This window comes from Pagrus pagrus (assembly GCF_965226575.1).
Source record: "Pagrus pagrus genome assembly, chromosome: 2".
NCBI classification, from domain to species: Eukaryota; Metazoa; Chordata; class Actinopteri; order Spariformes; family Sparidae; genus Pagrus; species Pagrus pagrus.
Window position 1 is genome coordinate 34,677,377 of NC_140186.1, and position 14,096 is coordinate 34,691,472.

Consider the following 14,096-nt stretch of genomic DNA (forward strand, 5'->3'; position numbering starts at 1 on the left):
GTAAACAGCCACTATTCAAAACAATGGGTTTTGCTGGCAACAAGCTATCTGGATCATTTTCAGACTCATCTTAATGGGAATTTGTATTTGTGCAAAGCACTACTTGAATGACATCAAAATCACTCTCATCCTGACAACTGCCTGGTGAAGAAAGGCTGCAGACTAAATTTCAACATGTGTAGGTATTCCTTTCAGACATTGGTACAAGGGCATGTGGGCACTCACCTTTTCCTGATCACACTGTATGTTGCACAAGGAGCAGGTATGGGGATACACCTTTGGAGACACAGCTGAGAAATCACTTATCATGGTGGGGGTAGGTAACTTCTTGCTGCTGCTGTGTGGTTTTGAGCCAGATGAAGAGGAGAGAGACCGTCTTGAAGAAGCCTCACTCCTGGTTTCAGATGAGGGCCGAGGTTTGGATCCATCACGTCTGTAGTCCCGGTCTAGATTACGAGATTTAGTTGATGGTGGAAAATCTCTCCCAGGTGACCGATTGCTCTTGCGATGGTCGCTACTTGTCCTGCGATAGTCCCGGTCTCCATGCTTGCTTGATTCAGTGTGTTCCAAACGAACCTGCCGCCTTTCAGCTTTATCAGATTTTGGAGCTGATGAGGAGGACGAAGAAGATGGGTACATTTTAACTGTCCTTTCACTGGAGAGCGGCTCTCTTTTGAAAGTCTCTCTAGTAGTATTCTCTTCCTTTGCCCGACTGGCATGACCATAGTCAATGACTTTACCTGCTGTCTGTGTAACAGAAAGAAGGCTGGGCATTTCTGGGGTGCGTGAACGTGCCAATGGCGAAGAACGGGAAGGAGGCAGCGGCATATCATGAATGCTGCGTGAGAACGAGGATGCTGAAGTGGAAGCCACATTTTTCTGGTTGCCCGACTTATTGATTTGGATGTCACGGAGTATGAATGGTAAAGTATCTGGGGTTAGCTGATCATCAGGGTAGTGACTCAGCACTTCTAAATCCTCATTTGAAAGTCCAAAGCTAGCCAAGATACTTCCTGCACTCTCTGGTGTGTACAAACCCTGACCATCCCCACCACCACCGTGGGGGCGGGCTTGGGAAGATGGTAAGTCAGTTACAGGGGAAGTCCAGCTTTGCATGCCTGTTCCAGTGTGGCTGCTCTGGGGCTGTTGTTGAGGCCCTTGGTGTCGTTGGGGCTGGTGGCTAGCACTAGGTGGAGGACTGGCAAATAGTTTTGTTGGAGGTTGGTAGCTTGACCAGTCTACTCCTTGCTGGTGGCCAGGCTGATTATCAGAGGTGAGCGCCATTTGGTTAGAGCTGTAGCTTCCGTGTTGACCAATCCCAGAATCTGCGCTTTGGTTCTGGTGTTGGTTCGCTCGGCTCATGTGGTCAACATGGCGGTGGTCCATGTCCCTACCACCACGTATGGCCAGGGCAGACTCTAGTTCATCGGGGAGCTGAGTGGGACGAGGAAACTGGAAACCCATCACCTGCGAAAGCATATCAGGTGCAGGGCGATTCTGATGTTGGTTTGGAGGTGGCTGATGATGAGGAGGCCTGGGGCCATGTGGTGGCCCCTGTTGTTGAGAGTGGTGGTGGTACATTGCAGCAGAGAGACACAGTTGTGCGTTTCTGTAACCTTTGGTGGTGGTGCCTACGTTAAACCCAACAGCTGACCCCCGCTGTCTATTGAGAAGACTCAGAAGGGCCAGGTAAGGAGGTAACGCTGCTGCAAACCCGTTGATGTTGTGACACTGGTTGCCAACAATAGTTGCTAGAGTAGTAAGCTGCTGGAGAGCAATCTGCGCCTGGGTCTCAATCTGAGCCAATCGGAGAGCTGTCACTGCTGCAGCACCAGCCACAGGTCCAAATATGAAATGGTTCCCTCTGGTGTCGTTGGCGATGGAGAATGTAGCACGGGGCTCCAACTGAAGGATAGGAGCAAGGTGCGAAATACTGTCTGTGTGCACAGCAAGGCTGTGAGGTGGAAAGCAGAGATATACTATTACAGACGAACAAGCCTTTTCATTTCCCACGATTTCTTATAACAGGTTGGCACATTCTTCAGTTTATTGGTGCTGTTTTCCTTTAAATTTTGTCAAAGTATCAAGAAATGCTGTCAGCCACAAGAACCCTATACTGAAGGCAAGTGTGCCCACTGTGCTTTTTTTCAGGGCAGGAAAGCAAAGCAACATTATGCAACAACAGTGATTCAATAAAAAACACCAAAAAATACTCAAACGAAGCAAACGTAGATTTAACCTATAAGAACATTACACAGACATAAAATCCGGGCTTGATAAAAAAAGAAAAATTATATTAACGCTTCCATAGAAACACTTGCTAGCTTGCAAAGCATGCCCACATTACAACACAGTGGACAATTATGGCATAAGCCTCATTGCCAAAAAAGTTTTCAGCATAAACTATTCTACAAACACATTGTGCAGAGTTTCCCTGAATTTTCCTTGCAGGTAGCATAGGAGCATACCAGTGTCAAATTATTATTACCACACATCTAGTGTCCTGGAACAGATTCAAAATAAACACACCAGTAGTAAACTATAGTATAATTCTTTGCATTAAGCCAGTAAAACACAAATAATGAAATGGCAGGCATCAACTAAACATCCTGAACAACCAGTTAGCTTGTTTAAACCACTTACTATGTTTTGCAAGACCTAAAAAAAGCCGACTGAAGACTAACCCTAATCCTAACCCTTAAACCATACTGTTATGATTTGCACAGAGATCTGGTCACAGACTGCCATCAATCATAACAGTTCATGTAATGTTAGTATTTAGCTTATTTTGGAAATATTGTCTATATCCTGTACCTGAGCCCAGCTCGGGCTGAATGGATAGTTATTTATCCTTTAACAAAATCTGGCAAACTTCCTTTAAAATGATTTTATTTTCAAGTGAAATCGTGTCTAACAATGACAGGATATTATTCTGGCCTGCCACTGTGTCCTATGTCATACAATATCCGGCATAAAATCCAGTTGTAAATTTGTGCAGTACATCATAAGTCAACAAAACATACAACAGCCTCAACATTAAAACCACAGACAGGTGAAGTGAATGACATTGATCATCTTGTTACAATCCCAATGTTCTGCTGGGAAACCTGGGTCGGGCTAGACGTATCAGCCACTCAGTTTTTTTTTCCAGTCCATATGTTTAAATCAGTGGCAACATGCAACTGCCTGTAAAATACTATATCCAAGCAATAGGCCATTATATTTCATAAGGTAAATATTTGAAGTCTTAAGGACAATTTTCCCTCTCTGTCACACACACTTGACACACACGAACCATGAACTAATGAAGTGATTGCGTTGGCATTTATAAACGACACGCTCATCTTCTCCAAATGTCTCCAGCAGTCTTAAGGCTGGTTTGTCCAATCCATATCCTCCAGGGCAGATTTAGTTGTAGCTAAACTGAGATTAGATAAATTATGTTGCATTACATTGCAGGACATTGCAGGACATTGCATTATAAAGAAACGATCTATTACTTCACCTGTCATTGGTATTAACGTTGTGTCCGATAAGTGTATGTTAGTGTCAAATTCAATTTGGTGATGTTCTGCTGCCTTGTAACAGACCAAGCCAAGCAACCAAATGTACGCTTTTAGAAAAAAGGTGAGCTTGTATGCTAAACAACTAATTAACTACAGACATGATTGGGACTGATTTTGTAGACAATCATTTCAACAGATATTGGTTAAGGAAGTTAATAGGTAAAATAGTTCAAGTTAAGCAATGCAGCAATTACCTTTAGAAAACATGCAGCTTCACATGCCATTTCCAATGCAATTAAATGAAAAAAGGAGGAAAAAGTTAATGAAATGATGCAATAATTTTGACTTTGGTCTTAAAAGTAAAGTTACTTGTTTATAGAAAGGTCGGGCATTTAAAAAACTTTTTGGAATAATGAAATGTCCGACAATGACCCGCCCTCAAAAGAGTTATTGCAGTTTGGTTATAAAGCCTTTTATAGATACTTCACATAAATGTCACCAATGTAGATAAATATTATATGCCGGGAAAATTACCAAAAGAGGAAGGTCCCAAGAAAAGCGCTTCTTCTTGTTATAAAACCAGGATTTCTGCCAGTACAGCAAGACCGACAGCCTGCCAGGTCTAAACATTGGGGAAATTCTTTTAAATGGATTTTGATGATGTTTTTTAAACTAAAATGTGTTATACAAGCAACGACAAGCAACAGCTCTTGACTGTGTGTGTGTGTGTGCGGTGAGGAGAGAGAATGTGTGTGAAGATGAGTTTGAAGTTTGCCGTAATGTTATAGCTGTGAACATAGCAGTGTGGTGTGTACACAGTTTAGGCTATTTGTCAGTGAATGGCTGTGATATGTCTTGCTAGCCACCAGTTGGGCGAGCCACAAAGCTTGTGACAACTTCGACCCAGGTTCAGTTAAGGTGGACCAGCTATGTTCTCCAAACTTTACAGGTGGAAAAGCTGAAAACAGTGTTGCCTTAATCACAGTACTGTTGAATTTGCCAAATAAATACATCAATAGCATCCATCTGCATTTTGTCAGGCAGTCAGTTGCGGTAATTGTACGGAGAATAAGACAGGAAGGTTTAGAGCACTACATGTAAAATGTAGGGCCCTCGCTCGTGGAACACTCAAGGTCAACACATAGAAGATATTAAGTTTAAAAATATGATTTCTGATGCCACATATTATACAAGGGGTGACACATGTTTACATTATATCAACACAAAAGTACAGTATGACTATACACTGATCAACATATCAAAGTGGAGAATTAAGTTAAATCACAGAAATGGAGACACTATCAGAAATGCTACACAAAGACAACAATAAAGAAGCTAAGGCTTGGAGGATGATGTTTAATTTTGTGGGAAATCACTGCGAGTATAACCTATTTTCACTGTGTATTTAGTCACATTTGTAAAAGGATTTTGAAACAACTCAGGCAGCTATACTACCTTAGTGATGTTCACATACAACTCCATTAAGTATTGCGTTTATGGCTGAATGACAGCCCCTGCATGGCGCGTAGAAACGCATCCGCGATGGACTACGAGGTGGCGCAGCTGACGTCCCAGTGTTTCTAACCAGGCCAGATCTTACTATAGCGACAACGTCAGAGTAATATTTGTTTATATTCTTTTAAACTCTTACAAACCCCCGAATGCACATTTACAATCTGTGGAAATAAGCAAAAGCCCATTTTATGAAAAAATCGAACCGTGAAATATAGGGCCACCCTCCGTAGTCCCACACATAGCAGCCATTTTGGGTGTTTCATTATCTAGCCAGCTAACATTAGCTATTCAGAGCAACAACAAAAAATCAACACTAAAGTAACAATTTATGGACACCGTTACCATTTCCGAATCCATAACACATTCAATAACTACCTTTCACAATGAGCCGAAGTGAGCCTTTGTTCCCGGTCTCGACTCTTTTGCAGTCCGTGCTCGTTTGATTCAAGACGAACCACTGTTCCGCTATCAGCAACAAGATACACTTCCGCCCCAAACGTTTCAGAATAAAACAGTCATGTCCACAAATCTGATAACTATTGAAGAAAACAGCACGAATTATACTACATAATACTCCAAGTAGTGATTCATGTTCTTTGTATTAAATTAGTATGTAGCAAAAAAAAAGGTAAGGGTCTTATAGCCTCAGTTTGTGCCTGTCACATATTTAAGGTTCTTTAATGTGTGCAGAAACGTAGTATTTCCGGGACAGATAGAGAGCCGAAGTCACACCAATTCCGGTGGACCATGGGACCTCATCGAAACGCCGAGATCGTAGAGTGGCCGATGGTATGTCAGTCGTGGCTCAGGGGCATATACCGATTCCTGGATTGTTATACTGATCCTTGGAGTGGTATGCCGGTGGTATTCCACCGACACATGACGGTATGTACCTCTTGAGACTGGTATGCCACTGAAAGACTGTCGGATGAGTACCGCACCCTGATAGATAAATGTAATGCCATGGGCTGGTTTTACCACAAGTACTACTGTAAATGTATACATGTAATAAGTCTTTGACAACGCCAGCTTAACACATCGCTGTGAATAAAGGCATGTGTGAATTTCTGTTGTATGTTACGCTGTTTGGATGTATGCATATCACAGTAAGGACACCTGGGATGCTTGTGATATGATAGTCAAGTAATGTGGTTACATTTCTGCCTATAAACTGCTCAAAGTTAATGAAAGAGCTAGCCTTAGCCAACATGGCTAATGTTAGCCTAGCCAGCATAGCCAGTCTGACTAATCGATAGCAGAAACTTTGAGCCAACCAACCAAAAAATACTTAGTGACTGGTTTACTTTATTAGGAGAAAACAAAAACATATTACTTAATACAAAACTCTACGTCGTGGAACATTAACCAGTGTGGCATATTAGGCATATGCCGCTGAGCCACGAGCGACATACCAGTGGCCACTTTTCAATCTCGGCACTGCTGAAACTTGTATCATGAATCACACATATGATGTTTGTCAATTTAAAATATATTTTTTCAAGTCATTAAAGTCAGTTTGTCGTAGTTTAAGTAAAATATCATCTTGTTTTGTGTTCAACCACTCAGTGAACTACATCGTCTCGCTCGACATACGTCACTAATACTAACATGGCCGCCAACTTGGGTCAGAAAAGCTACTAAAAAAGATGAAAATCACAATAAATCTGCTCATAATGACAACTGCAGTTATGTGAAAGGGTTGTTCATCAGTTTTGTGAGCAAGCTCTACAATGTTTATGTAATAGATTTTGGTGTTCAACAAGATGATGTCACTTATGCAACTGTTGGCTGTGTAGTCTTTAAAACGCATTGTCACAGTCTTATATTTAATCCGTTTTATGACAAACAGACTTTATTGACTTGGAAATTTATTTTTTTTAAATTGACAGACATCATATGTGTGATTCATGACACAATTCCCACAAATGGGACTGAAACATGATTTTTCTTTGTCTGTTCACTACTATACAAAGTTTATCTAATATTACATGGGGCAAACAGGAAGGGGCGTGACTTCGGCTCTGTATTAGCCAAAACACCTGCAACAGAAACAAACAGACTAAATACACATGTACAATCCATAAAAAGTAACAAAAGTCCATATTATAATAGAACCAGTGCTCTGTGGTTCGCTCATAAGATAACCTAAATGACTCAAATGATAAGTGATCATTGTATTATAATAATATGTTGTCAGTGTCTTGTTGGCCCCAGTTTTTGTCTCTCACATTAAAGGTCTTTTGTGTATTTTAATATTGTTTAGACAAGAATACATTATGGCTGTTGATGTACTTGTTTAGGGCTAGATTCATGAAGCTATGTAAAGAGGCTACGTCAATTTAAATAAAAGTTAAAATAATAACTGCCTTTTATGTTTGCCAAAAAATATAGGGCGTTTCCCTGATTTCAGTTCATTCAATTAGCATGGTGGTTATGCAGAATACACCTGGATTTACTATTTCAAGTCCAAACAAGGTCTAAAAATTACTTTGTGCCTCCAAGAGACATGTTTGTCAGTTGGCTGTGGATACATAAAGTGCTTGTCAAAACACCTAAATGTGACAGATGCCTAAAGTCCCATGTGAATGCAGCCAAGAACCTTGGATGTTAGCATAAATACTATTCGAAAATCATTAGGTGCTGAATAAAAATCCCAGTGATTATGACAAAGTATTGAATGTCAGCAGTGCATGTCATGCCTGGTGCTTACACACACACACACACACACACACACACACACACACACACACACACACACACACACACACTAATAGTTGGTGTGGATGCTAGTAGCCTGTCATTACTATGATAAGCCAGCAAGGGGAGACTGATTAACTGGCAGTGAGGCTGAAGAGAAAACAAGGTGACAAAATGAGGTGGAGGGGTGCAGAAATGACATGTGTTACTGTTTTTATATTAAGGCCAGGAAGGCATACAAATCGAAAGAGCAGGACAGGTTGGCTGAGGCAAACTGAAAGATAGACCAAATCTGATATGGACATCATTTTTCGAACAGATAATGTTCTTCTCATCTCTTTTAAGCATGCATAATACGTTTTTTATTGTCATATGCAGTCACAGTACTGCAGTCAGTGCCAATGAAATTCATAGTTCTCAGGCACCCTTCAATGATGCTCATATTTTCCAATATATAAATGTAAACTATCTGTCCTGTTTACCACAGAGCACGTAAACTAGCTTGATCGGCTATACTGCCTCACAGGTGTGCCATGTTACAGGCTACCTAGCTTGCAACTGGTAAACTCACCAGCCACATAGTTTGGCAGTAATCCCCACAAAGATGTCCAGATGAATTTTGCTGTGCCACTTTGTTGTATGACCAGAGCCTAAGACTGTTTAAGCATATGAGAAATGATGAAAACTAAATGTAACAAATTAATGCTGAGTGTAATTATGATGAACATGTTATATAAGAAAGAAATAGGAGATGGAGAGAACAGAATGCATGTAATCAAATGACCAATGTGGTCATCTGTTTCTGCAATGACCTTATACTGCTGCCCCCTCTTAACCTAAATGTCAGGGGTTGAACTTTATTAGCAACTAGCCACTGCAATGTGTGTGTGTGTGTGTGTGTGTGTGTGTGTGTGTGCCACGTGTAGATGAGAAAGACCAAGAGACTGAGACAGAGCTTCTGTTTATGTGCTGATGTGTTGTGGTAATAACTTCATGTCACTTAGGATTCGCTTGACTTTCTCTCTGTACATATGTCTCACACATGTACGCACATGTGCATGCACACACACACACACACACACACACACACACACACACACACACACACACAGAAATTCAGTGTCACGCCCTTGAGTGACATTAAGATGTTTGATGAATTTGGGCTCCAGACCTAAACCACTGACATTGCGAATGCTTGGACATATCTAGTCATGTTCAGGATGAACCACATGCTGTGAATTGGCCCTCATTAGATTAGCCCACTCAACTTGATACTTGTTTCTACACCCAGACAACATTCCTGTATTGAGTCATATGAATGACTTAATTAGATCATCTAGATCAAGTGTTGGCCTCGACAGTGGATCAACATTCTGCCTTATACCACTCAGGTATCTCTCTCTCCTGCACAAGCAGGATGGAGAAAAAGGAGCAAGGAAGGCTGGATGTACATGGAAGTATATGGAGTTATATGAGTGAGGCAAAGAAGACAAAAGTCAAAGGAAGAACACAAAAGATGAACAAAAAATGCAAGAAATCAATATAACTAAATACAAATAAAACAAAGTAGTAGAAGTATAAGATTCTGCGACGCTTTCTCCTGAGGCAGGTTGGTCCAAAGCCAAGGGACCCTGGTGACAACTCTATGGTCACCTTTAGAGGATCTGAGGCTGCCAACGGGCTCATATGAGGGGGGTCAACATTTCTGCTATGTAGCTTGGGGCCGGACCCAGATGAGATCAGTAAAATCTTAAAATCAATTCTAAATTGAGCAGGGAGCCAATCGAGCAATTACCATTGGGGTAGTGTGATGTCATCTGTTAAAACAGTTAAAACCTGTAAGAAGTCGCTGCATTCTGAACTAGAAGAACTAGTCTATGCCAGAAAGGATGTAGTTAAAGTTGTTAAGTTTAGAGAAAAGGTCAGGGTGACAGAATTTTTTGATTCTGGAGATGGTTCTTATACTGGACAATCTTTTTGATGTGTGGCTCAAAGCTCAGCTCTAAATCAAATATGGTACTCTCTTACCTCTCTTGACAGGGAGCTTTACATTAGCAGACAAAGGACCAAGGCCACCCTCAATGAGACTGGTATGGTTTTGGGAACTGAACAGTATGATTTCTGATTTTGAGTTATTGAGTTGAAGACAATCTTGTGCCATACAACTGTTGACATCGCTGAGACAATCTAAAAAAGTAACTATTCACCGGGGTCTCAGGGGAGGGAATAATTTAGGACTAGACAATAAATCGATATATTGTTGTCATGATTGTTGTCTTTTCCTGGTTTTAAAGGCTGTATTACAGTAAAACAACAATGTCATTTTCTGAAATTACCAGACTGTTATTGTTATTTCCTTTATCCACTTAGACTTAATTTAGATTATATTTACATTACTGATGATTATTTATTAAAATTCCCACTGTGTTAATATTTTGTACAAATAGTCATCCCTAAAATATTGCCGATACTCAGATATTTGGTCAAAATTATTGAGATATTTGATTAATCGCCCACTACTAGCATTTATGACAAGTTTTTGAGACTTCAAAATATCAAGATATATATTATGTATCGCAATATAGCCTAAAAATATTGCAATATCTTTTTAAGGCCATACTGCCAGCCCTCATATATGTATGTTGTGTTCATAGCGATGAAAGGATACATGATGATGATTTGACCAAGTGGAGGCCTGTAGATGTGAGTTGTAGCAGATGAATAATACAGTGTCTGGGCAAGTTATTTCAAAACGTAGGAATAAAAACAACTAAGTGCAGTATCCTTGATGCCAACCGAGGTGAATTAGATGCAGTATTTATACAGTACAGTACGCAGATGGGAGCCCTAAATGATAAAATTTCCAGCAAGATCTATTATACATGGCTAACAATGAAACATTCACAAGACCTGCAGTTTCATTGTATGTCCAATATTATAAACAATGTATCAGGTGTATATTGTCGTGGTCCTGTCATTTTGTTCATTATATGTGTGTTTACTGGGTTTTTGTTGTGTCTTCTGCACTTGTTCCAGTGTTCTATTTGTTGTTTTCTGTTTCAGTTACCTGTGTTCCTCCCCAGTCTGCTGCCCCTCACCTGCACTACATCTCCTTCATTAGCTCCTCTCTCTTCCCAGTGTTTTTCCAGCCTATCAGCCATTCATTACCCTCACCTCTGTTTCTCCGCCTCCCTCCACCTGCCCCCCCTTCCCTCATTCGTTTAGTTTGTATTCAAGTCCAGTCTCTTCAGTCATTGTCGAGTCATCTGCTGACTCTTCGTGTTTCCCTGTTCCTTGTGTTGCTGTGATCGCGATTAAAACTTAACCCATTGCACTTCCTGCCTGCTGTCTCGTGTTTCTGGGTCTACCTTCTCTGCTTCAATGTGTAACATATAATAGTTTCTGCAATCTCACACAAAGTCTGATGTACAATGCTGTGGATTCCGTCATAGAGTCAAAGAGTGTATATTAGACACATCAGCAGATTAAACTTCATTGGCAGCTAAATTATTCTAATTGGTGATTCTTTAATATCAATTTCCTTGACCCTGTGTGCCTGCCAAACCAGTACTTCACAATCATTTTCTTTTTCTAAATGTTGATGTCGCTCTCTCTGTAGCAGCTACCATGGCTTTACTTTGTAGCGACAGGTGGTGTGCTGTGTCAGCCTAGAACAACTATTGTCACAACAATTTTTTCAAACAGCACCGGATTCCAAAACAATGACCATCAAAATAGCGTTCATTCATCTCTGAGGGTCACACTGGGTCAAACACCCAACATAAGTTGTCTAATTGTGTCTTAAAGATTTATGTACCACTTTACTGCTGCCACTTCTCTGAAGGGCCAAGGCCATGGGGTCTTTAACAACAAATTAAGAGCAGTTAAGAGGTTGGTATGTGTATCTTATCTTTTGCCAGTCCTCAACTTGTCAAGAGGTTACTTTACTTTACATGGATTTGGAGTTCTGTATGGTTTGATTTAGATTTGAAAGTCAGATATAGTGTTAGAGATAGACTCAAGATTACATTTTCTTAAGGGTTTAGGTGATTAATGGAAGGTGCTGACAAGAAGAGGAACCAACGTCTTTATGTTTGTCTGTAATCCAGAGAAGTTTATCGTGCTGTCAAAGTGGATTACATGAAATTTCAACTCTAACTCTAAGAAGTCAAAGATCTCCCTGCCCTGCAATTAAAATATCCATGTATCCAACACTAAAGCATCTACAGCACTGTCACCATTACAGTTGACATCGTTAAGTATTATAGATTCTCTTTGGAAGCTTTAAAGGCTGGTGCAAGTTTGAAATGAACCAGTAGCAGTACCAGCAGTTCATACAAAGTGTTGCCTGACCATGTCAACCATGTCGGGGGTGAAAAGCCTGGTGTGGTATGGCTTTTTTCCCCACCAGCAAACCAAGCCTGCCGATATGCCTTTCCATCACCAGTTTTGCTGTGCAGAGTTGAGAGCAGGCACGTCCATGACATGCCTGCTCTGGAGGGCTGCAAGCGGACTGCGGTGACAATCTGGCGGTAAGCTGTCACTGGCTGGCTGGAGATGTGTGTTAGAAGCTTGTTTGCTACGTTCCACATAATGAACAAGCATAACAAGCTAACAAACTTTCTTAGCTTCTTTGGCGAATGAATATATAAATAAATAACGCTAAATAGCAATGCTAAGGCTAAGGCCCAGCTGTCAGGGCTCATTGCTGTAGTTGTGTACTTTGTGCTAATGTTGTTAACTGCTGAACAACAGCCTGTCGCCGTTGCAGTGGCTTGTTCATCAGCTCCGGAGCTGTGAACTATGGGCAGCCCATATTGTTGTCGTGATTGTCATCACTTACCGTATCCCACAACCTCATGTCTCACTCCCATGTAAGAAAACACCTAATACTATCATGAACGAAACAACGAACGTGACCATTGTTAGTACTCACTGCTATCAAGCTAGCATGTTATACATCTGGCTATTCTTGTGGAAGACTTCAGTCATGCACAATGAGTACATGGGTGCGTGGGCAGGTACAGTTGATAGACAGAAGTATAGCCTGTCCAATCATTTCATACTGGCAGAAAGAAACAATTAGATGGGTTTATTAGAGGCCTGCAACAGCCACAGTCCTGGACTTTTTCTTTTGTCAGGGCATTTGATCTACTGATAGCTGTGTTTAAAGAATACCCTATCAAACCCTAGCTTTAAGAAACCTATGTGTGTATGAATGTCTTTGTGTTATATTTGTACATGAATACTTTACATTGGACGTGCTCCGCTGCAGTAAGTGTTGCCCCATGTATTTTGGCTGCAGCACATAGAGAAGAGGGAGGGCGATTATGTCCCTTCTTAAATACACTAAACTACAATGAAACCCTTATTGTGTGCTCATGTAAATACTAGCAAAGATGTAAATACATTGATTTAAGCTCTAATTCAATGTTCAAATCATTGTACCTATGATGAAATCCCCTTTTTAGCCCATGGTTCAGGATAGAGGCGCAAATATTGTACATGGATGTTTGCTGTCTCTTTTTATGGCCTATGTGAACTGTAGACATTGTGGCTGCATGACATACGCAGGTTGGACATTGGTGGGAACTCACATTAAAACAGGAAGTGACTAATCCTTCACACGTAAGAACAAAATCAACAGCAGCAGTGTGTGAGATGTTTATGCTTGTCAATGTATTTAAATGTGTGTTAAGAGTAGTGCTACCACAATAACACATCTATTAAATGGAACTGGAAGTGGAAACCAAAGGTGAAAGTAATTCTTCGGCCCATAACTTTTTTAGTGTTTCCTGCCCTTCCATCCTATGCTAGGACCCGCTCAAGTACTCTGTCTCCCCCTTCCTCCCTGTGTGTCAGGTGAGACGTCTGCTATATATTCTGTCTCATGACCGACATCCCAGAACGTCTGAGCAGGACAGGCGTGAGCGGCTGCTCCTTATAAAGCTGTCTATGATTTGTTGCAGCAGGGTCATGGTGGACTGGTAATACCACACTCTTCCGCAATCTATGAATATTTTTACTTGAGACACCCGCCTGCAGCAGGGTTCAGCAACTTTACAGTTTGCTGTTAGTTAACTAGCCTGTTTAACAGTGTTACAGGTATGTCTCTGACCTGACACATGACAACACGCACACACACATACACACACACACACACACACACACACACACACACACACACACACATACACACACACACACACACACACACACACACACACACACACACACGCCAGAACATGAACAGTGCAAGGAATGATTCCTTCTTTCTTTCTCTGAAATAAATCACTATTTTGAGGACTTTGACATGTTCAAAAACTAATGAAACTTTGCACAAAATTCAATAGTGGTGAAAATGTATATGTTTTATGG

General features: G+C 40.9%; 1 protein-coding gene across 4 annotated transcripts in view; it reads right to left on the bottom strand.

The window, feature by feature from the left end:
* Positions 1–14,096, bottom strand: part of LOC311251556 (uncharacterized protein) — a 36,128-nt gene that overhangs the window by 16,237 nt on the left and 5,795 nt on the right. For 3 of the 4 annotated variants that reach the window (XM_084344036.1, XM_084344034.1, XM_084344035.1), the window contains exon 2: positions 226–1,954. In XM_084344036.1, coding sequence (XP_084200162.1) covers positions 226–1,954 — 1,729 coding nt within the window. Of the gene's footprint in view, positions 1–225; positions 1,955–5,396; positions 5,511–14,096 lie in introns of those variants that run through there. The other variant, XM_084344037.1, reaches the window with a different exon arrangement.